Source organism: Taudactylus pleione, unplaced genomic scaffold (genome assembly GCF_031769625.1).
Source record: "Taudactylus pleione unplaced genomic scaffold, aTauple2 ptg000431l, whole genome shotgun sequence".
In the NCBI taxonomy this organism is placed as follows: domain Eukaryota; kingdom Metazoa; phylum Chordata; class Amphibia; order Anura; family Myobatrachidae; genus Taudactylus; species Taudactylus pleione.
The window spans coordinates 3,146,480-3,170,425 of record NW_028284833.1 but is presented as its reverse complement, the minus strand read 5'-3'; the positions used below and the strand labels follow the sequence as shown (position 1 = coordinate 3,170,425).

The 23,946-nt window shown below is 42.5% G+C and overlaps 1 protein-coding gene across 30 annotated transcripts in view; it reads right to left on the bottom strand.

Moving 5' to 3' along the window:
- The window catches only part of LOC148506021 (protocadherin gamma-B5-like), a 519,059-nt gene that overhangs the window by 26,320 nt on the left and 468,793 nt on the right, over positions 1-23,946 (bottom strand). For 2 of the 30 annotated variants that reach the window (XM_088447423.1, XM_088447425.1), the window contains exon 1: positions 15,470-18,128. The exons of the other annotated variants lie outside the window; for them this stretch is intronic. In XM_088447423.1, coding sequence (XP_088303549.1) covers positions 15,470-17,905 — 2,436 coding nt within the window. In that variant the 5' untranslated portion in view covers positions 17,906-18,128. Of the gene's footprint in view, positions 1-15,469; positions 18,129-23,946 lie in introns of those variants that run through there. 30 annotated transcript variants of the gene reach the window in all.

Sequence of the window (23,946 nt, the reverse complement as noted above, 5' to 3'; positions counted from 1 at the left end):
GGAATCAGTGTGTTCAGGCGCGCGAGTCAGGTCCTAATGACGTGGGGAAAAAGCTATTTAATTGAATAGCTAATCCCCACGTCGCGGGACTTTTGCACTGCAAGTAGTCACGGGTGAACTCCTGTGGCTAATTGGATATGCCCCTAAATGTTGGTAGGTATAGAAATATATATTCTATTGAACCCAATGATTCTTAAGGGGTTTATACTTTTACAGCCCCGATTCCCTATTCTGCCGATCCGCGGATCGGCGCCCATCAATGATCAGCGATCAGTGGCAGATCAGACCCCACATTTTTGGGGTCTGGATCAGGGAATCAACATTTTTCAGCATGCTGAATGTCCCTGAAGGGGGAATTGCGGCAATCAGTGGCAGATGTATGGGCCCCATTAGGCATAACACACATGACTGAAATGCGCGGAAACTACGCATTGCTGGTGAGGGCGAGCATACAACAACTGCTAGTCATAAACATTGAATAAACACACTCCAATGGGGCAGCTCAATGAGGAGTGATACTGGCGCACATAAGCCGTACTTACCTAAATTGTGGATTTTAGTACATAACCCTATGTGGTTGCAAACTAATATGTACGATTTGGTGACACATTTGAGTTGACATTTTAGGGTGCTGTTGTCAGCATATCAATGCGATGGCAATAATGTGGGCATCATCATCAATTCACCCCTAATTACATTGACCCCATAATATGCAAATTAATAATTAGTTCACTTAGCTGCCAAGTTTCCCCCCTACTCAGTCAGACAGCCTAACACTTGAGAAGGGTTCTAGTGAGATAAAAAAAAAAAATAATGCTTAATTTTTTTAATGGATTAACTCCATTAAGAAAAAAAAAGGTCAGCAATAATATAAATGTAACAAATGCATAAAAGATATTTTTAATGAGAATCAATGGGCCTGAATACAGAAGGGGCCATCTAATTTACACATCAATACAATTCTTGCTGATTGCTGTAGGAAGTCGGTGGGATGCAGAGCTTTGCGGAAAGGCCTCAGAGAAACCAGTATAATGCGACCTACAGTACTTCATAAAAATGCACCTAAAATATATTTTGGCTTCTGCTATAGACACCAGTGCAGGAAATCTCTATTTTTTAAATAATTCTATTTATTGGCAGAAATGAGCAAACCCATCAGTATGGATGACAAATAACTACCCCTAGGCATCTAATTAAATGCCAAGGTGGATTTCTCCAGAGAAGTCAATGTGTATGTAATACCACTTTTACACCGAAATTCCGGGTCTGACCTGGTGTTGGAACAGAGGGCCTGAAACAGACTCAGTCGCAAGCGCTGTGCGCTCGCAACTGAGTCGATGGTGGCCCAGAGCGCATGCGTACGACGGAGCCGGCTCATTGTGCGCATGCGCGAGACCTGGATAGCGACGGGCAATCCGTCGCTCTGGGTCTCGCACCAAAGGGGGCGTGCTGTCGATGTTGAGTGACAGCTCACCCCTTTTGGTGGGCGGGCCGGGGGGGGGGGGGGGTGGCTGCCCAAACAGAGGCGTTCCCGTCTGGCGCCGGCCCCACTGACATCACAAGTGATGTCAGTGGAGATATTCCGGCTCTGTTAGAGCCAAAATCTCTCTGAGGCTTGCGGCAACGAGACCCTACCACAAGGGTCTCATCGCAAGCCCGATGGTCGCGATGGTCTTGACCATCGCGACCATCATCATGGCCGTTTGATATAGCTGTGGGTGGTCACCCACAGCTATGCGAGCGGCCAGGAGGCCATTTTAAAAATAAAAAAAAAAGACCGGCCCTGATTCAGTGCGAGCGCTCTGTCAGAGCGACCCTCTCTGAATCAGGCCCACTGTTCCAACCCGGATCAGACCCGGAATTTCCCCGGCAACGACCCAGGATATTCTCGAGTCGGTGCCGTTCACACCAGAGCATAGACCCGGCTTTTCCGGCGTCGAAGTGGACGCTTGGAGATGACTTCATCTCCAAGCGCCACTGAAGCCGGACCAAACGGCCGGCATGCGGCGCGCTCCAGGTCATCATGACCCGGAGCACGCCGTTCACACTGCAGGGTGTCACGGGTTACTCCCGTGTTAAACCCTGCAAGTTACCTTGGTTGGATTGCCGGGTCACTCGACCCGGCAATCCAACCCTTTTCCCTTTTACACCAAGGAGCTACCCGGGTTAACCCTGCAATAACTCAGGTTTTAGCTCTGGTGTAAAAGGGGAATAACTAAAAAGTACGTGGCTAATACCATATAGAGTATAATAATTCTGAAAAAAATAACTGAGACTTAGATAAAATAGTAACCTGCACTATTTGCCTCTGAAGATAATGGTGTCACAGGGAAAGTTTATGGCAATAATAGTCCATAAAGAGCGTTTCACTATGAAAGATACAGGATTTCCCCAGGAAGCTGCAATATACATAGAACTATTCTAATTACTATAATGTATACTTCTAGCAATGTGTACATTTATCATACATACATAACACTAAGCTTAGTTACTTAATAAAAAACACTAGCTCACTAATGCTGGCCACATAATGGCAAGTCAGCCCAATATCTCTGTCTGATAAGCTGATCTGAACAAAATACTGGATAATTTTTGTATATGTACCTGAGTGATCTGTGTTACTGGAAATTGGAAAGTGATCCCGGGAGAGATGTATCAAACCTTGGAGAGAGATAAAATGGAGATAAAGTACTAACCAATCAAATTCTATCATTTTTGAATCACAACCAGTAAAATGACAGTTAAGAGCTGATTGCTTGGTACTTTATCTCTCTCCACTTTATCTCTCTCCAAGGTTTGGATACATCTCCCCCTTTTCTCTTAACGTTGGTGCCATGGTACAGTTATGGCCCAGGTGTGGCTGGCATAGTATTTTACTGTAATTAAAAATAAATAAATAATAACAAAAATAAACAGTTCCTATCAGTGTCACGACATTGAACTACTAATACCCCTGCTATGTACTCTTGTGTTCGATGTGATATTAATCATACCCATAAAGTGCTGGGAACTCCCTCTTACAAAGCTGATAACATTGATTGTGTTTCCTCTCATTTAGGACAGTGCATTACTTATCCCACAGGAAATTAACAACAGCATGGACTTATATCCTCTGCATTCCCCACGATTAGAATGATAAATGACCTCGGGTGACCTACATTTTTCAGTTAATGTTTGTGATGAGAGAAAACGAGCTGTGGGACACTTATAATAACAAAAAGTGCCTATGATAAATTATATAGCAGACATAGCTGCTGTGTAAAATGATATGTGAGCTGACCTTTGTCCATTAGATTCCATAAGATGAACAAAGCACACAAGACAACAAAGGAAGTTACAGCGTGCGTAAAACAAATTTGTATATCCGAGCCAATCGTTGTGCTAAGTAAGGCCGGGTACACATCTAAACGATGGGCAATCTTGCCTTCGCCCCAGAACATCCAAGATTGGCCGTACACCCTAAGCGATACCTCATCCCGTCCTTCAGTAAACTGCACAGCCCCGCATACGAAATCATCTGATTGGCCAGGCAGCATGGCCAACCAGAAGGTCTCTCTAATGCGACCTGTGGGAGCACACAATTGTGGGTACACACTACATGATCTTCACGACTTGTCGTTCCAATATGACAAAACGTGGCAATATCGTTCTAGTGTGTTCTCGGCCTAATGCTCCTGAAATAACTAAATCACCCAATGATTTCTGTTACGATACAAACAATTGGATGCTGGATACGCCAACTATGTAGAAACCCAAAATCATGACGGTATTTTTACAGCTCAATCCACAATTTCACAATTCTTACTGAATCTTGTTTTGTTCAGACACAAAACACAAACAGGCAGACCCAGAAAGTGCACAGTACTTAACAGGATGCAGCTTGAGAAACCATAATATATTCCAATGCAGACATGTCATTATTTTCAGTTGCGTGTGCCGAGTACTAAGGGCTACGCAACCGCACAGACTGCCAAGCCAAAGCTACTTAGTAGTAAGTAAAGGCCTTGATAAATCAATCTGCAAACCAAATCCTTTCCATACTGTTCCTTCTATGACAGCTTTCTGAGTCAGCCAAAGTTCAGGATCATTATAGAAAGACAATGACATCTTGGAAGACATTGCGTAATATTACAGGAATGCAATAACAAAAAATACCTCAGACAAAATACAGTTAAGTGTTGGATACTATAAAGATACAGTAGCATTATATTTATTCAGAACTTATATTGCGGTCCTAACAATGATATTAAATTAACATATAGGGGGGAAATGTATTGACCCCTCTAAAGAGTGAGGAAGGTGCCCATAGAAACCAATCAGCTTGTAGCTGGCATTTATCAAGTACAGCCTATAAAACGGTAGGTACAGACAGTATAAGCTGATCGGTTGTTATGGGCAATTTGCCCACTTTCCCATTTTTTAGAAGGTTTGATAGATCTCCCCCCACAGCGCTGTATAGTTCTAGATGCCCAGGACATGATTTACTCACATATAACATGTTATAAGAATGCCAGCAATTAATCAGCTTTGATTAGTGTCATGCAAATTAGGCAATGATTTTTTTTTTATTTGATTGCTTTGGGTTACTTCATCATTTCACCATGGTTCCTTCGCTATCACTTCTTGTTACAGTACTTTCCTCACATTTACTGAACTATCAATTAAAGGTACATTAGCAGTTCCCTTACTGCTGTCCTCTGGCTGGGACAGGATACAGTCGCTGAATGGTTAGAACAGCTTGAATGTTATCATAGGAGTCACTGATTTCCTTTTCCTGGGAAGTCCCATACAGCAGAATACAGTATAGGTTACTTACAGCTTATGTAATTTAGGTTATGGAGACAACTTATTAAACATCAAAAAGCTCTAACTCAGGTGAAAACGTAACCCCCGCCAGCGATAGCTTCGCATCTCAGGATGGCATGGGCGATAACAGAAAAATCAATGCAAAAAAATGCTTTATTATTTAAATAAAGCATTTTTAATAAAATTTTTCTTCAATATTTAAAATCTAATTTTTTTTGTATTTCCTCCCCGAGTGGTAAGGATACCTCCATATTACTTCTTCTGTTATCATCATCTCATCCTGCCTGGCCTTTCAGTTCTACTGCGCACGTGTAAAATGACCAGCTGGGACAGTCAGGGAGGAGCACATTTTATGTTTGCTGTTTTGAGAGGCATTAATGAACCAGCATTTGGAGGGCATGCTGGCTCTTGTAGTGCTAGTTGGAGTTCCCCGTGGGTTACTCACAGGTAAGCTGGCTCTCAATTTGGATGTATTTCTGTATGTGCCTTTATCATGAGGCCTTACAACAGATAATTACATGGCCCAGAGTGGGCACTGTTATCATGAAGAGTAGGGACTGCCAGTATCAGAGAAGCCGTGAAGTGGCCTGGCAGCTTACCATGTACTTATAAATGCATGTAACAAATATCTGAATTTCTATTACCATATAGTTTTCATGAATTGTTGCAGGTACAATTTAGTGTGCTGGGGGATATCTAGGGGATACTCTCCTTTCAACTTTTTTTTGTGTCAACCATTTGTGTGTCGACATTTGACCACATCGATGTTTTAACCCAGTATCACTGTCAGCCATTTAACTGTACCTGTCAACCTTTTAACCCTTTCGACCTTTTGATCCTGTCGACATATTCACTGTCTACCTTTTGGTGTCTATCTATTGACTGTCTATCCAGTTATTGTCTATCTACCGTCTGGATACCATTGCTTGTGCCTCAAAGTGTGTCTATGGATAGAAAATAATATAATAGTACTTTAATATAGACTAATGCCAGCGACAAATAATGATATATCTGTGTCAGCCTCTACCGTGTTTAGCACCTCACACCTGTTGCTGGTTTTGCGACTGTAACTTAACTACATGAGCACATTCGTGTGAACAGAATTTCCAGATGCCTCATGAACAGAAGCTACAAGGAGAAATAACAGGAAACAAACAGTTGTCACATAAATAAATGCTATTTGTTTTTTTATGTCCCCAAGTTTAATTGTGGAACCGAACTTGTACTTCCAATATATGAATACTTATATCTATTTGGATAAGAGAATATTTGAATCTAAATGTGAGTAGAGCTGTGAAACTGTATGTACAGGACTGAGCATGAACCAGCCTCCACATGCAAACCAAGTGATCAGACTCAGACAAAGCCATTGGACTCCAGCCAGCGTAATTTGTACCTTCTGTAATGTGGGCATGGAAACTGATTACTAAATAGCACAACACAAAACAAGCGCATAGCGGCAGGATACACAAGTTGGATATTATTGTCTCAATGTAGGATAATCTGATCTGATTCAAATGCGCTTTAAGTTACAATTTACAATAAATTGAATTTAAAGGTGTATTTGCTAATAATCTTTAATCAAGGATAATAAGAGTTGACCAGTGGAATCCAAATGGTCTACACAATGATGGGGAGTGTATCTGGATATCACTAAGGACTTAGGGCTCTGTGTACTAAGCCTTGGAGAGAGATAAAGTGGACTGAGATAAAGTACCAACCAATCAGCTCCTAACTGTCACTTTTCAAACACAGCAGGAAAATGGCAGCTAGGAGCTGATTATCCCATCTACTTTATCTCTCTCCAAGGCTCAGTACTAGATCCCTATAATTGGAAGCACCTAGCTATATTAATAAGGTCACATATGAAAAGATAATTACACAGAAATTTGTATCCTAATGAGAAAATCTTTGGAAGAACTAAATAGGGCATCGCACAGTGTCGCATCTTATCAGCCGTGAAACGCCGGACAGAGTTTCCTGCTGTATGTTTGCATAGTTTCAGCGTAACCCTGAAATTCTGATATGGAACCATGCAAATTACAGCAGCTACTTCATTATATTTGTTTGGGTTTAAATGACTGATACGGCTACATGGTATCACAATGTCTGCGTAGTCTTTAGCTTCCCCTTCCACATACACAGGGCTCAGAATAGCCCTGATCTCAAGCTACACGCCCACGTCACCCCCGTAACACCCCCACAGAACAGTTCTGCGTGAACGGTTTGTCACCGCCCAGTTCCGGTCCTGAAGTGCCCGTTTCATGCAAAGCGAGATCCAGCAAAGATCCGGCCCACCCAGAATCCGACAGATATATGCAAAAATGAGTATATTGGCTTCTGCCCATGCGCGGTATGCTAAAACTTGCTGTTTGAATCCGCACAAAGGGATCCGTCTGACTCAGTATTAGCCCCTTATTCTGTTCTGAATTGGCTGATATGTCTGCTATATTGTTATACAAGTGTACAAAGTGTGTTCCATGTGCATGCCATGATGTCATGTGAAATGTCTGCTATAGTGTTATACACGTGTACAAAGTGTGTTCCATGTGCATGCCATGATGTCATGTGAAATGTCTGCTATAGTGTTATACACGTGTACAAAGTGTGTTCCATGTGCATGCCATGATGTCATGTGAAATGTCTGCTATAGTGTTATACACGTGTACAAAGTGTGTTCCATGTGCATGCCATGATGTCATGTGAAATGTTTGTTTCATTCATGTCCACATTTACCTTGCCAATATGGTAATACTAAAAAAAACACTGACAAATATGAATTCTTTATCCAGTTACTAAGGCGACATGCAAGTGAAAGTGTAATGTGGAGCAGGGCTGGATTAAGCCTTCAGGGCCGGGGCACTTAAACAGGGGGCCCGTCCCCATTTCTCCGGACTTCCCTCTCTTGTCAGCACTGCCCCCATCGAGTTGTGCACAGTGAATAGACAGGGAGGAGAGGAAGACACGGTGGGGTACCACGCGTGGAGAGCTGCTGGGTCCTGGCAGTGGGGATGCCTGTTGTCAATATACCGACAGCAGCATCCCCATGCTTAGAATCCCGTCAATGGTCGTGTAAGTATACTTATCCTCCCCCCCTCTCCCCCTAACCCTCTGTTTGTACATCCTAACACTAACCCTCCCCCCACCCTATCCTAACGCTCCCCATTAGTGCCTAAACCTAACCACCCCCCCCCCTTGGTGCCTAAACCTAACCCTCCGCCCTTACTGCATAAACCTAGCCAACCACCCAAAGTGGTGCCTAACCCAGCCCCGGGGTACCTAACCTTAACCCACCCAGTGATGCCTAAATCTAACCCTCCCCCACCCAAGTCCTAACCAGCCCCGCTTTACTTACGTTCGGCATCCTGGCTATCGGGATTCCGGTGTCGGGATGTCACCTCTTGACGGTATTCCGGCGCCGGTCTTCTAGCCGGGTAGTTGCATTCCGGCACTGGGATTTCTTCAGCCGGGATGCCGCACGCCGGTATTATAACTACATCCCTTATGGATAGAACATGAAATATTGAGTCCTCCAGCTGCAATGCAATTGAGCTTCTGGATTCAGGTATGTACGTACAATAACTACATTTGTTATAGGAGCAGTGACGTGAACAGTGAATTTGAAAGACAACTACAATGTCAACACATCCCCAGAATAGCGTAGATAAATTTTTGTCCTAGTGTAGGCATAGAGCTTCTATATTATAGTCTACCATTAAATTATAGCCTACAATGTAATGTGATCTATACAACCATGGCAAACACACTTTCTAGATTAGCTTAGAATAGTACACTTCATTAAGACCATGTACACTGGGGATTTTCACAGACAATATGGAGATCATTGTGTATATTTATAGCCGTGCACCTGTGTTCATTCAATCTGAGTAGTAAGCGCAGCATGTCTATGCTGCAATTAGAGAAGATGAACATTCTCCAAAAATGTGGCACATTTTGCAGGATGAATTTGGCCTTAGGTGTCCCCAGTCTCCTTCCTAACCACATCACACAGTAGTCACCCTGCTCCATTCATATACTGTACTACATTTCATGAGATGCAAAGTCCTAAATACATTCATTGTGATTTGGTGAATCAAACGTGTCTTCAGAACTTTGCATGTCTGCAAATAAGGTCCGTATCGCTGCAAAACTTGATTTTCCCATTTGACTTATTTATAACGACAATGAAAGAGTGTATATCATCTCACAGCAATGCCATATATTACAGAGCAGCACATGTCTATCTCTGATCAGATCTTATCACTATGGGGTAAATGTAATAGGGGCCCATTTATTAATGATCGCATTTGCAATGCAAACTGGGCATGAGATTAGCGCTCATGACCAAATTGCAAGATGCGATCATAGCATCGGAATGTATTATCCGGCACCTGCAAGGACAGGGGCTCCGAGCCCGTCCCTGCGATGTGCCCACAGTGCTGCTGGTACAGCAAGAGGACAACCAAAGATACATTCTAGGAAAGCATTCAAAAACGCGCGCCAACACCTGTGAAGGATCTGGAGTGGATGGATTACTTTGAGTATGGACCATTTAGAGGTCACACAAGACGTAGTACAGAACAGCAGGGGCTCCGAGCCTTGTGGTACTTCAACATACTGTATAGAGAAAGTGGAGAAGAGAAATGAACAATAAGAAATGGTTTAATGGGTACGATGGAAACCTGAGGAATATCTTGGGGATGCAGACAATGGCCGTCATGTATGAAATGCAGCACAGAAGCCAAGGTGAAGTAACAGCAAGTAGTAAACAACCTGGAGAGTTTAGCAGTGATTGAATCATTGACCGCCATAATAAGCACAGTCTCTGTGGAGTGTGGGACATAATAGTCTTTCTATAGTGCAGGGATGGGGAACCTCAGGCCCGGGGGCCATATAAGGCCCTCGGAATCATTTGGTCTGGCCCTCTGAGCTTTTTACGGCTAGCCTCATCTGGCGAGCAGGGTGCTTAGAATGGCACCCTGAGCTTCCTTAGGGCGCCTCAGACGGTCACACAGCTGCCCTTACAGCTCCCCGGAGCATCCTCAGGATGGCTGTAATCACAGGCGATTGTGGCCCCGCCCTCGTGTGATGTCACATGGAGGGGGTGTGGCGTACACCAAGCCCACGAATAATGTTATATATATCAAACTGGCCCTCGGCAGAAAAAAGAGGTTCCCCACCCCTGCTATAGTGGGTCCAATAGGTTATGTAAGGAAAGGAACTGTGTGAGGCACGCTTGGAGGGACTGACATTTTAGGGCTAGAAAGGTAATCTTAGAGAGAATTTGTGTCATAATATATATATATATATATTTTTTAAGATTAACAGTAAATACCTCATGATTGGCTAATGATGGACAAATACCAGAGAGGTTACGGATCAGGTAAGGCATGGATGAGAACATGAGACAGTGACGGATCGATTTGTCAGGTGAAGGTGGTATAGTGGGAAGAGAAGAAGAGGGAATAAACGTCACCTTTATATGGATGAGCAAATGAAGAGAATGTGCCCGAGGGTTACGGAAAATGATTGGGCAGGTTGTTAATCATATCCGATCTACTGAATCATACCTTCGAGTAGGAAGCAAGGTCCTTGGAATTGATGGTCATCGGGGAGGTTTGTGTGAGAGGGTGAAGAAGAGATTTCAATTATTATTTGTGTTTAGTAGAGTGGAGATGAGATATTGGTTTGACAATGTGACAGAGCTGCAAGTGAGCGGCAGTGCTAGGGATGGCCATCGGTGGAGTGCCCATCAAGGGTTACCATCGATGGGCCCATCAGTAATAACTATCGATGACACACACCCCTCGATGGCCCCCGCTGCAGGGGGATGATGGGCCGCAGGAAAAACAAAAATGGCAGCGGTGCTTAGCGCCATCCTGTACAGAGAAAAAAAAACACATTGGCTCACAGTCATCCATCGATGGCAGAGAACCATTGGTTCCAAGCCATCGCTGGCAAAACTAGTTGATATCGGCCAGGAACCATCAATTTTTTGTAAACATCGATGGTCGATGGCCATCCCTAGGCAGTGTCTGCTTGTGTGAGACATGTTCCTGTCATTGCCAGCAGGTTGTGGTTGTTTAACATGAGCAGATTGTGTATGGAGGTCAGTTTGTAAAGGCAGAAGAGGGGAGAGCATCTAGGAAATGAAGGCAGGAAAGAAGTTCAGTATTGCCAAATGGACTAAAGTAGGGGAGGTACAAAGGGATGTGATTCAGGTGTCAGGTGATTCATGGAGTGACACATGTAGGGGGAGGTAAATAATGACGAGTATGAGAATGTAATGCAAAGCAAATAAAATAATGGTAATAATGATAAATAAAGTCAACGAATGACATGTCCAGGGTAGCACCATAGAAAATGAAGTTTCCGGATGTAGTTAATGAAGATTGTTGCTTGAGATCCTTACTGTACATATTATGTAATACTTGTTCAGCGGTTTTGTCTAATTGTGAATTCCCAGCACATCTACAGTGAATCATACACATACATATGTATACAACCGTCCCCTCTGTAGCTAGCCCAGATTAACAGGGCTCATTATCTGCCCCCTGCAGGGCAAGCCTCTGCAGTCCGGAACTGCTCAGGAAGGTCTCCCACTACTGTCTGTGATTGTTAGAAACATAAGCTATATAGTAAACAGTAACTGCATGTACTACTTGACAAATATATGTAGGTGTGTGTGTATGTGTGTTTGCTTGCTGATAATTAACTTATTTATATAAAAATGATATGTGACTATTACAATCTGGGCCCTGTATGAATATTCCTAACCATACATTGAAGTGGATTTAGGCAGAACTTCTGATGCTTAGCATTAGACAGTCTGCAAACTGTTTTCAATTTAATTAGCCTACTTTATAAACAGGAAGCGTAAAGAGTAACAAGAGACAAACATGAAAACCTGCACTGCAGTTGTGAATTGATTGTAGATCACACGCTGAATCGTTTTGGTTCCCGGATTCTAACGCAGCAAATTTTATGTCACCCTCAGTAATAACTGTTTAAATCATTGAAACTGTTGTTTAGGTGATAAATGGCACAGTCCAGTACTGTAACTTCCAAAAATAATCATGCGAGTGTTAGAAAAATTATAAAAAATATTGTATAATATTGTGTTCACTATATATAAGTTCAGCAGTTATCTGTATATCAGTAATAGTAACTGTAATAGTAAATCAAACTTTCCTGTGTCACATACAGGTAACAATCGCAATTCAGACATAGGGGGGTATCCAATTAGCTGCGGTAAATTACCTCGCCCTGTTCTATCCCATTAGCCCCCATAGGTAAACGCAGGGGGGGTTTCCGTCTACCTGGAAACCCCCCTCCCCATCCAACACCATGACCACAATAGAAATAGTAATATAATAGAATGTTACTAGTGCTGCATGCTCTTCTCAGTATCACAAATGAAATAATTAGCACCACCTGTGGCACTTTTAAAATGTGTCAGCCAGTAATAAATATACCCGTGCACCAACTAGGAGATGTGGAAAACATGCACTGTTAGGGGTGCACTGCTATAACCATCAATAGGGGTAATTATTAATACTGTATAATAATACACTATCCAGTAGATAAGGAGACTGATATGTACATGTATATCCAGAGCAGTGTTAGGTTCTTCTGCCGCTCCCCCAGACTCCCAAACTTGCTCCAATGCTCAGGAATTGTGCCCACATCTGACATATAAACATACAGCTCAGGCAGGATGGCCCTACATGCCGCATCTAATGGCTTACTGTGGTTGCTGGTCCTGTATATACTGGAATTATGACACACACTACACTTTGCATGACGCATATTATAGCTGGATAAGTGGTTATTATGCCCTCTTCATGGACTGGCCACACTCACTCTAAAATCAAGCATTTGGAACCCCCCCTCTAGAAATTCTGCGTTTGCCACTGGCCCCGAAGTCGGCCTGACGCCGCCACTTATCGAGGGGGGGTTTTTTTCGGGAAAAAGAATCCACAATAACTGACGTTTTTTCACCTGAAAAAAGGCGAAAACACATAAGTCCGTGAGCTTATCGCGGCAACTATGTGTTCTCGGGAGAACTATCCTATTATTTCGACCAAAATAATAGGATAGGGTGAAAAAAAAACATTGGGGATAATCTGCGAAAAATCCCTGTTTTTCAACAATCGCGGGGGTCAATTAGCATCTGAATAATTTCGGGGTTAATTGGATACCGCTCAAAGGCTAAATGTTTTTACATTTTTATTTTGCAGTGTTGCATTTTGTTCACTGTATGTTTTGCAACTTTTAACCACAAAATACCTTCTAAACATTTAATTATACACTTTGAATTATTTTGATAAAATTCCAATAAAATGTTAGCACAATACTTTCTTTTCAGTTAAACACAGATGCCATTTTTGACCTATGCCAGAGGTTCCCAAACTCCACCATCACAGTACAGGTTTTAAGGATATCCCTGCTAATTTGTAAGCTTATGTTTAGTAAGCGCAGCCACTGTTTGTCACATGGCAAAGGGGCTGATTCATTACCGATCGCTACTGCGATTATGCACACAATCGGCCGATTGTTGCGTTCTGCGCATGGGTATACATTGCAGTGCGCATGACATGTGCGAACCGGCCACTGCTATCGGTACTGTGATCGCAGTGACTGCGCAGACCCACAGCAGAGTGATTGACAGGAAGTGCCATTTGTGGGAGGTGACGGGGGGTAGTCGGCAAAATGCAGGCGCGCCAGTGTGTTTGAACGCCGTTGCATTGGTGTGCATAAATTATCCAATGCGATGCCGTACGCAGCTTGTGTACTCACTGCGTGCGATGGTACTCGATGGATGTTATCGATGGTTTCGTAGTCTTGCTAAACATTACGGGTGTGTGTAAGGTAAAGCGGGCGTCCATATGTAGTGCTGTGACGGCATAGCGATCACAATGGATTAGCATACTATCGCAGTGAGACTGCCTGCGTAACCGCTATCGCAATCGCGTTTGCGATCCGTAATGAATCAGACCCACAGAGAAGACATTTTACAACAAATGAAAAAGGCATGATGTTATTCATCACAATCAGGATTATACTGTACATCCCTCTACACGTAATGCAGCCTCACAACACACATACTGCCAGCGGAATACAGAGTATCCAGTGGGCTACAGCTACAGTATATACATTGGTTGGAATATGATAATGTCTAATAACAGGAGATAAGTGAACATGTGGCGTCTGGATGTAACTATGTTAGGCTGCTTTTGCTCTACCCCTGCTTCTTTCTAATTGCCCCAGATCTCGAGAGCCCATCCCCCATCATGTCTCATCTTCAGAAAAAATAGATAATGAAATTAATAATTAAAACACCATCCATGTGTCTATATTTTATTCTTATTCTGCCAGACATAAATGAAGCAGATTGCCTCCCAGCACTAATGCTTCCCCAGGCTACAGCCTATGTGACTGGCCGAAATCCAGGCTCCAGCAGCCGTTATAGTGACAATGTACGGTCATAGTCCATGACAGGTTAGTACAGGGGCATGGATGGTGCCCTCACAAAGCAGCCGAGCGCTAAAACAAATTTATTTCATTTACTTCACCCACTCAGTATCTCTCCGAATACTTTACCCTTCCACCTATATATTACTGTACAATGTATTTCCCCCAAATCAAATATAAACTACAATATATGATGTACATTGTAATAATCTTTACCCAATGTGCCTGATACTTCCTACTTACGCGTATTCATTAAACACTTAAACACATTAAAGAATGATCCATAATAACTAATGTTCACAGATAAAATGTGAGCCATACAGACTTACCAGAGAGACATTATATTTGTATATGTTCTTGTCTTCCCAATTAAACTGACTTAACCACTTAATTCACTTTAAAAAAAAAAAAACTGCTCAGAAATTGTTGTGGATTTTTCTGATTTAATTAGGTCAAGAACATCTATTTATAACTTATCCCACATGATTTTATTAAAAAATTATTATTTTTTTTGAAGACCATACCATTAACATCGATTTTAATTATATTGGTCATAAATATATACGACTACCGATGATTGGAACATCGCGACCATCTTAACTCTCATTTCCCCAGTGCCTGCTCCTCTGAGCAGCCCCCAGTTATTGATAGGCTGAGGGGTGTTAATATACATTTTGCTGCAGCCGTCAGGTGGGAGGGTTCTGCCATTCTGACTGATCAGCAGTGATCGGCAGCACGGCAGTCACTGGGGGAGGGTGCAAGGATGCAGATGGGTCGTGAGGTCCCTCTGCTATTGGTGGATGATGGAAGATTATCTTCCAGCAACCGCCCACTGTGCATTTCTGACAGGTAGCATCATTTGTGACCATGTCAGTTAATGCGCAGCCCGACGTGGTAGGAAACTCCAGGCAAGTGATTAATTACATTCTGTAAAAAAAAATTTATAGAGAAAAAAAAATTCAGAAAATTAGAATTTTGCCTGACCTAGTCACCACTTGGCAACTATCATTTGGTGGTTGCCAAGTGGTTCGGTTTCACTTTTCAATTCACCCCTACTTACAACATATCATAAAAGAGTTTCCCCTTTGCCAGTTCATGCAGAAGAAATTGTAGCAGATGCATTTATTACATACTATTCAATAAAAGTAGTAAAAGTGTTATTAAAGAGTATAAAGCGATAATTTCTCACCTGGCCAGGAACTTTCAAGGTAGGGAATAAAACCTCTGTTTCACTGACCATGCTTTTCAATTGAGGGTAATTTAAAGGTCTCATGAAGGTGAAATCATTTTTATCTGACATGGTGGAAACACAGGACTTATAACACTGACCCTGGGGATCTGTTGGGGCCATTCTGACTTCCATGTACTTCAGTGTGCCATCCGTGTTCAGGTGTAGAGTGGGCTGATACTGCCCGGCGTATTGGCTGGACTCAGACCTATTTTTGCGACACCACCCAGATCGTCCCATATCCTTCCTGAGGCATTTAATGAGCAGTATTGTGAAAGTAATGAAGGACACCAAGCTTATGGCCACCAAAGAAATAATTAAGTACATTGTGATGTCAGAGCTGTTAGCTGAGCTGTGAAATAAATCTGGGGGCTTCAGGTTTTCCTGGACTGTAGCATCTTCTAATATGATGATGATGGTGACTGTGGCAGACAAAGGTGGCTCCCCGTGGTCCGTAACTGAAATCAGTATACTTTGCTCTTGATTTTCATTTTCCTGAAAGCCACGAGCAGTCCTGATCTCTCCCGTTTGGGAGGACATATAAAATACAGATGAGTCGGTGGCTTTGACAATGCTATAAGACAGCCACGCATTATGACCAGAGTCTAGGTCCACCGCTGTCACTTTTGTGACAAAGTAACCACTAGGAGCTGTCTTGGGAATCCTCTGCTGGGCAATGAACTCACTGGATTGCTCAGGGTAATATATTGATGGAGAGTTGTCATTTGTATCCAGAATAAAGATAAAAACGGTTGTATTGGAAAACTGTTTTGGAGACCCAGAGTCTTCCACTTTTATTGGCACTTGTAAAACCTGGACCTGTTCAAAATCAAAGGAACGCTGAGCGTAAATGTTTCCGTTTTGTGAATTGATATATACAAAGGAGGATATGGAGGAACCTTCGACCTGGCTGTCGAGGATGGAGTACACTAAATTGGAGTTCTCACCCTCATCGGGATCAGAAGCAGATACCTCCACAAGTAATTGTCCAGGCTTGTTATTTTCATGTACGCTGACACTGTAAGCAGATTGTGCAAATGTGGGCTGGTTATCATTGACATCTGAGATTTTCAAAGTGATTGACTGCTGCGTCCTTAAAGGAGGCGAACCCATGTCGCTGGCAATAAGCTCAATTACGTACTGAGATGTCGTCTCCCTGTCCAGAGTACCATCAGTGATTAAGGAGTAGTGACCCTCCGAAGATCTGAACTTAAACGGCAAATTGGGTGGCAGCTCCAGTCTTACCTCCCCGTTCTGTCCAGAATCTCTGTCTTTTATGCTGAAAAGTCCGACAACAGTTCCAATGACTGCGTCTTCTGGGACATCTGACATTAAGAAGGTCAGCAGGATCTCTGGAGCATTATCGTTGACATCCTCGACTTCTACCTGAATAATACAGCTTCCTTCCATTTCAGGTACCCCCTTGTCCCTAGCTCTAATGGATAGCTCAAATGACTTTGATTCCTCATGATCTATAGGGCCAATGACAGATATGACACCTGTGTTTGGGTTTAAGGCGAATAATTTTGTAATAGAATCTGTAGTGTGCTCGTCAAACGAATATTCTATCTCGCCATTGGCCCCTTCGTCTAGATCAGTGGCATTGAGTTGTAACAAAACAGTGTTCACAGGAGCATTTTCCTGTAAAGTAGTTTTATATGACCCCTTGTCAAATGTTGGTGCGTTGTCATTTAAGTCCATCACAATTACATTTATTTGGGAAGTTCCCGATCTCGGTGGGTCCCCTCCATCCACAGCGGTGAGAATGAGATGATGTCTGTCTGCCTCTTCCCTGTTTAAAATCTTCTCTAGCACAAGCTCGGGGATGAGAGTTCCATCTTTCCGGCTCTTTACAGACAGCGAGAAATAGGGACTTGGTTCTAGTCTGTATTGTTTAATTCCATTAGTTCCTACGTCTAAATCATGTGCACTCTCCAGGGCAAACCTAGCTCCAGGGCTCGCTAACACCTCGGTGATCCGTATAGTTCTTTCAGAATTGGAAAACAAAGGAGAGTTGTCATTTATATCCAGAACCTCTACCATGACACGATGCAGCTGTAGAGGATTTTCTGTAACTACTTCCACGGGGAGCAAGCAGCTTGCGCTGGATCCACACAGGCTCTCTCTGTCTATTTTGTCATTTACAACCAGAGCTCCATTCTCCCAGTTCACAGCAAAGTATTTCCTGCTTCCCTCTGATCCCATCCTAAGCCTCCGTTTAGACAGATCAGTGATTTTCAAGCCCAGATCCTGAGCTACATTTCCCACGACTGTCCCTGGATCAGACTCCTCGACAGTTGAATAGCGAAGCTGCCCGGAGACCCAGCCCCAGCTACAGAGGAAGAAGAAGCACTTTGCTTGCCATTTCCAAGTCTCTGCTGAGTTTTGAATGTCCATAACTTAAACCTTCCCTCCACGCAGTGTGACTGCAGACATGGAATACTCATGGAATCCTAGGAATGAAGTCACTCCATGGTGTGCAATAAAAGTTTCAAGTCTTAGAACGGTTGTATCCAACTTGTCAAATACATCCACAGGATTCTTTTCCCGAGCCCGTGCTCTCCTTTCTGTGTTGCTGGATGAACGGCTCACACAACCAGAGGGGAGAGGAAGGATGACAGCAGGAGCACTGTTTCGTGCAGCACGAGAGGATCAGATGTCACCTCTGCCCTCTACTGGCCAGTGCTGTTAATTTGTTTTACATTTAATTTACTGCTATTGATATACAGTATATTCACTGTGAATATATTTGTAAAATAGAGAAATTGAAAATCGAAACAAAAACAAAAATATTTCAGACAAATCATTAAAACGTGTTTTTTTGCTACATATTTACCCCTGAAGCAAATAATTTAAATAGTTGCTGATATTTTAAAGCGGTCACTTTATAAATGGCAACTATTGCATGCACTGAATATTATGAGCAAATAGTTTTATTGTGGCTATAAAGCACATGTGCAAGTGAATGCAGTGCTGTACACAGAATTGTTCATAGTCTCAATAAACAAGTGATTAATCTGAAAACGAATATAAACTCACAAAGGTCAGAATCGGATGCATCAGTGAAAATAGACGCATCTACTGATTTCATAGTGAATGCTCATGCATCCTAATCCGAAAACATGGTATGCCAATACATCACATGATACGTACGAAGTCGTAAGTACGTCCGTATCACATCTTGTGCATACGGAGACTAGAATGGTATAGGCGTTTCTGGCCGGCGATTATCAAGATGCACGTAGCAGGTGTATCTAATGGGAGCGTTACAGGACGCTCCCGTTAGAACATCATCATGCGCTCAAAAAAGATAAAACGATGACCCATTGCTGCATCATATTAAAAAGTAAAAAAATGATTAGGCTGGGCGTACAAATTGCATGTGGGGAGGTCTATGGGCTTGCGACAGATCTCATATACTGATATATATGTATATATATATGCACAGATTATATATATATATATATATATATATATATATATATACAGTATATACAATTTTCCACTGATACCTTATACTACGTGAGCAGTTACAAGAACCCCATTCTTGGTTATTCTGGGAAGTGCTGTACTGTATATCTAAGTCAATGTTGCACCTCTTGCTCTTTTATTCATAGTATTCAATACGGAATTGTTTACCTGCCCAGGTGATCTAACTACTGAACTGCAGCAATATTAGCTATAGAAGCAAATCTTATCAGCAGCTAACAACTAGATGGAACTGCTATTTTGTCAATTACCATCTTGACATATTGCAACATTACGTGCAAATATCCCGCCTTATGATTGTTTGTCTCTATATTAATAGTCATAGTATTGCAATCAGCACACATACGAGTGCTAGAATGCATATATACTTTTACGAGCAATAAATCTTGACATTATGTCATACAGTATATACTGTCATTTCAGTCGATCTCAACAAGAAATACTAATTACCTACACTAATTGAGGGATATTTCCCCCTGGAATAATTTGGATTAATCATACAAAGCTGATCTTCTGACACAGTTATGCACTGATTAAGATTGAGAATTTAGGGAGTCATTTTGCTTCATAATTATTTTTCCTGGGCACAAACAGGAAGGTTAAGTCAATTATAGACTTGTATCATATTATATTATAATTAACTAACATCCTGGTCCGGTTGAAGCAACACAATTTTACTCTCATCATATCCTACTGCAATAGATTTTCTCAATAAGATTGATCAGCATTAGTGGACCGTGCTTTTTAATTATGTGTAGTTCACATCATTATAATTTTTTCTCTTTTTATGTTTGCACTAACACATGTATTGTCAGTTAAGTTTCACTTAGATATATTTCACTGTTTATCCCTCTTGTTTCGGGATAATTTTATATATAATATATAATAAAAGTTACATTTTATTTGAACTCAATCTCTCTATGCGCCTTACAATACAAGCCCTTTTCTTTCTTTTTAATTCCATGATCAATTTTGGTTGACTAGGGCTGCACCCCTATATCCAGATATATGATTCATTTGACTGTACTTGGGGTTTCATTTACAAACAATTGAGTGTGCAGATACTCCCTTATCTCCCTGTCCCTTTCATGGATCTAACTACTGAACTGGAACATAGGGGGTGTTTATGGTACATTTGTTTAAAATAAAAAAACAACTACAACATTCTGCATGAATATAGCGCAATAAAGACATGAAAAGCTAAAATGTATAATTAACTGTGACACTGACATGTCTATAATTTGAATGACCACAACATAGTGCTCATTTCAACATCAAATTACAGTATGATCGGAAGTCTTGTACATTCAGCTAATTACATCTGTTTTATTATGCAAGGATAAATTAACAAGAGTGCGATTTTTGTTGAACTTGTGAAAATATGACTGACACAAACTGAGAAAGCTTTGCTTCAATAGTCACTTTCTCTCGCCCTAGCCCCCCTAAAAGTGATTACCATACATAATAGAGTCCTGACTGGAAGGCAGCAAATAGAATGACCCTTACACCACAAATTGATAAACTCAATTAAAAACACAGTTTATGCAATTATAAATAAAATATAATTCTCATTGCCGAATGACTCTGCAGAGCGTAATATCTGTCAGCGACGATAAGGTGCGTACACACGGTATGATTAAAATGCAGGATATGAATGATAAGGATATCGATCATAGCGTTATAATTCATATTGTGCATTTTTCGGTGCCTCCAACGACCTGCAATGCGCGGTAACGATATCGTCCATCACCCCTGCATGCAGGCCAACCTGGTCCATATCGACCAGGTTACTCTATTGGCCATCGTTGGTGGCTTGTTGGTGTGCTGGACGATCGATATCGGACATCCAGCACACCCGGGAGATCGTTCAACGATATCGTTATCGTTGACGATCATCCCGTGTGCATGCACCATAACATATCTTATGATGTAAACAGTCCCTATATTGTTGCAATAGAACAGATGTAATGTTCAATGGCAATGAAAGATAGTATATCCAATAGGTGTAGATAGTCTCAATGGACAATCCTTCCAGTACAGTCACCCCTGTATTATTATTATTTATTATCAGTTATTTATTTGTATAGAGCACACATATTCCGCAGCGCTTTACAGAGAATATTTGGCCATTCACATCCGTCCCTGCCCCAGTGGAGCTTACACTATATTCCCTATCACACATACACACTAGGGGTAATTTTGTTAGGAGCCAATTAAACTACCAGTATATTTTTGGAGTGTGGGAGGAAACCAGAGCAAACCCACTCAAGCACAGGGAGAATATACAAACTCCACACAGTTAGGGCCATAGTGGATATCGAACCCACGCCCTCAGTGCTGTGAGGCAGTAATGCTAACCATTACACCATCTGTGCCTGTGTGATTAGCACTGATAAAGAAACCTCAGTGGTCAGGAGCTGCAGTACTCACTAATAGGTGCTAATGTGGCAAGGAGGAGTGCAGCAAAGGGTAACACAGCCGCTGGGCAGGAGATCCAATAGAGTGCTTTTCCGGACAGAGACCTCACCTGCACGCTGGTATTCAATCCCAGATACGCGTCTGCAGGTGGCAGCAATGAGCCGGAAAGTTTGGTTATTCCTCCATTCCAGTTATACCGCAGCCGGACTCACTGTGCGTCCTCATCCGTATATATAGCACAGGAGTTTCCATTCTATCTACACCTATTGGATATACTGTTTTTCATTCCCTTTGAACATTACCATCAAACATTACATCTGTTCTATTGCAACAATATAGGGGCTGTTTACATCATAAAATATGTTACGTTGCTGACAGATATAACGCTCTGCAGAGTCATTCGGCAATGAGAATTATATTTCTATTTTATTTGTAATTGCATGCGTATTATATTGTGTTTATTAGGCTAATGCATAAACTGTGTTTTTAATTGTTGCTATTTGTGGCCTTTGAAAGAACCATTATTGATTATTGGTATAATATAATACTGAATTCTACACAGCGCTACACTCCTTCTTTCTTCTGCCTTACACAATTTGTGGGGAGCAGTACCCACTGTGAGAGCTGCCGTTTGGATTTTGGGGTGCGTACAGCCATACAATAGTGCACCTATAATCGTTTTGTTTATCGGTGCCTTAAAGCCTTATACAGTATAACATTTCAGGACCACTTTCTCTACAAAGTTCTGAGCTGTAATTATAATGTGACACAACTGTCATGTCACTGAACACAAGGTGGCCATTAATTCCTCTGCAATATATCACTTGTAACTGATCTTTACTTTCCATAAAACTCACAGACAGCAAACAGTTTTTACTACAAATACTTTATAATACTGTACCATGAAATACAAAGAAGCAAAGAATATATAGCTAATGTGTTTACCGTATAAACCATTTACAAGCATAAGCCATTGCATTGTGGCAGTTACAGCAAATTGAATTAATTCAAAATAGCAAATGTGTCAGAGCTGCAAATGACAGCATGTTCCATCTACAAGAATAAATGTATTTTTATCCCTGTATGAATTTCTGATGTCAGTGCCCTGTGAGGGGGATAGAAATTCAGATTGTTGTTCTATAAAGCAGTGATTCTCAAACTCGGTCCTCAGGACCCCACACAGGTCACGGTTTGCAGGTCACCCAGCACGTGCACAGGTGTATTCATTACACACCGACACATTTTAAAAGATCCACAGGTGGGGCTAATCATTTCACTTGTGATTCTGTGAGTAGACCTGGAGAACATGCACTGTTTGGGGTCATGAGGACTGAGGCCCTGATTCAGAGCCGCTCGTAAGCGGCCGCTCACTCGCTCCAAGCGATGTTCGCACATCTGTGCATGCATATGGGTCGTAATGCGCATGCGCCAACCAGTCATTGCGGTCGTATATCGTGCGCTCGCAAAACAGCGTGGGCCTGCTAATTTGAGTGACAGAATGAGGCGTTTGTGGGTGGTAGCAGGGGAAGGTGCTTGAAAACGGGGAGTGGAGATCCGAACGCAGGCGTGCCAAACGGTCAAAACGGGCGTTTAAACGGTGTGCATAAATAACAAAGCAGCGTCATCGACCACGTCACTTGGTTGTCTTTCAGCCTGAACTGCTCACATGATTGCGGGAAGTAAAACCTACCACAAGCACTGCAAGCAGTTCAGACGCCTTTCGATGTACTCGATTAATCTAATAAATAGCAGAGATGACGTATGATGCGAACGGCCAGGGGGCATCTTTACAAAATAGCGAGCGCATGTTTCGTTCGCTCGCTCAGACATAGAGGCGTCAACAGACCGCAAAGAGCGAGCGCTCAATTTAAATAGCCGGCCCCTTTTTCTGAACGACCGTTCGCAAATAGCGTCCGGCTCTGAATCAGGCCCTGAGTGTGAGATCCTATGGTGGCAGGAACTGTCCTGCTTCCAGGAAGCAGGGCCGGATTAAGCTCTGTGGGGGCCCCTGGGCAACAAACATGTGGCGGCCCGTATCAATAAAGGTTATATATATATATTATATATATATATATATATATACACATATAGTAGTTGTGCCCCTTCTGCAATGCCCCCCAGTAGTTGTACCCTGCAATGCCCCCTGAAGTTGTGCCCCTTCTCCAATGCTCCCTTTAGTTGTGCCCCTTGTCTGATGCCCCCAGTAATTGTGCCCCCTGCAATGCCCCCAGTAGTTGTGCCTCTTCTTTAATGCTCCCTGTAGTTGTGCCCCTTCTCCGATGCCCCCAGTAGTTGTGCCCCCTGCAATGCCCCCAGTAGTTGTGCCCCTTCTCCAATGCCCCCAGTAGTTGTGCCTCTTCTTCAATGCTCCCTGTAACTGTGCCCCTCGTAGTTGTGCCCCCTGCAATGCCCCCAGTAGTTGTGGCCCCTGCAATGCCCCTTGTAGTTGTGCCTCTTCTCCAATGCCCCCTGTAGTCATGCACCCTAAAGTAGTGCCCCCAGTACTAACTCCCCCTCCCCACCCACACCCC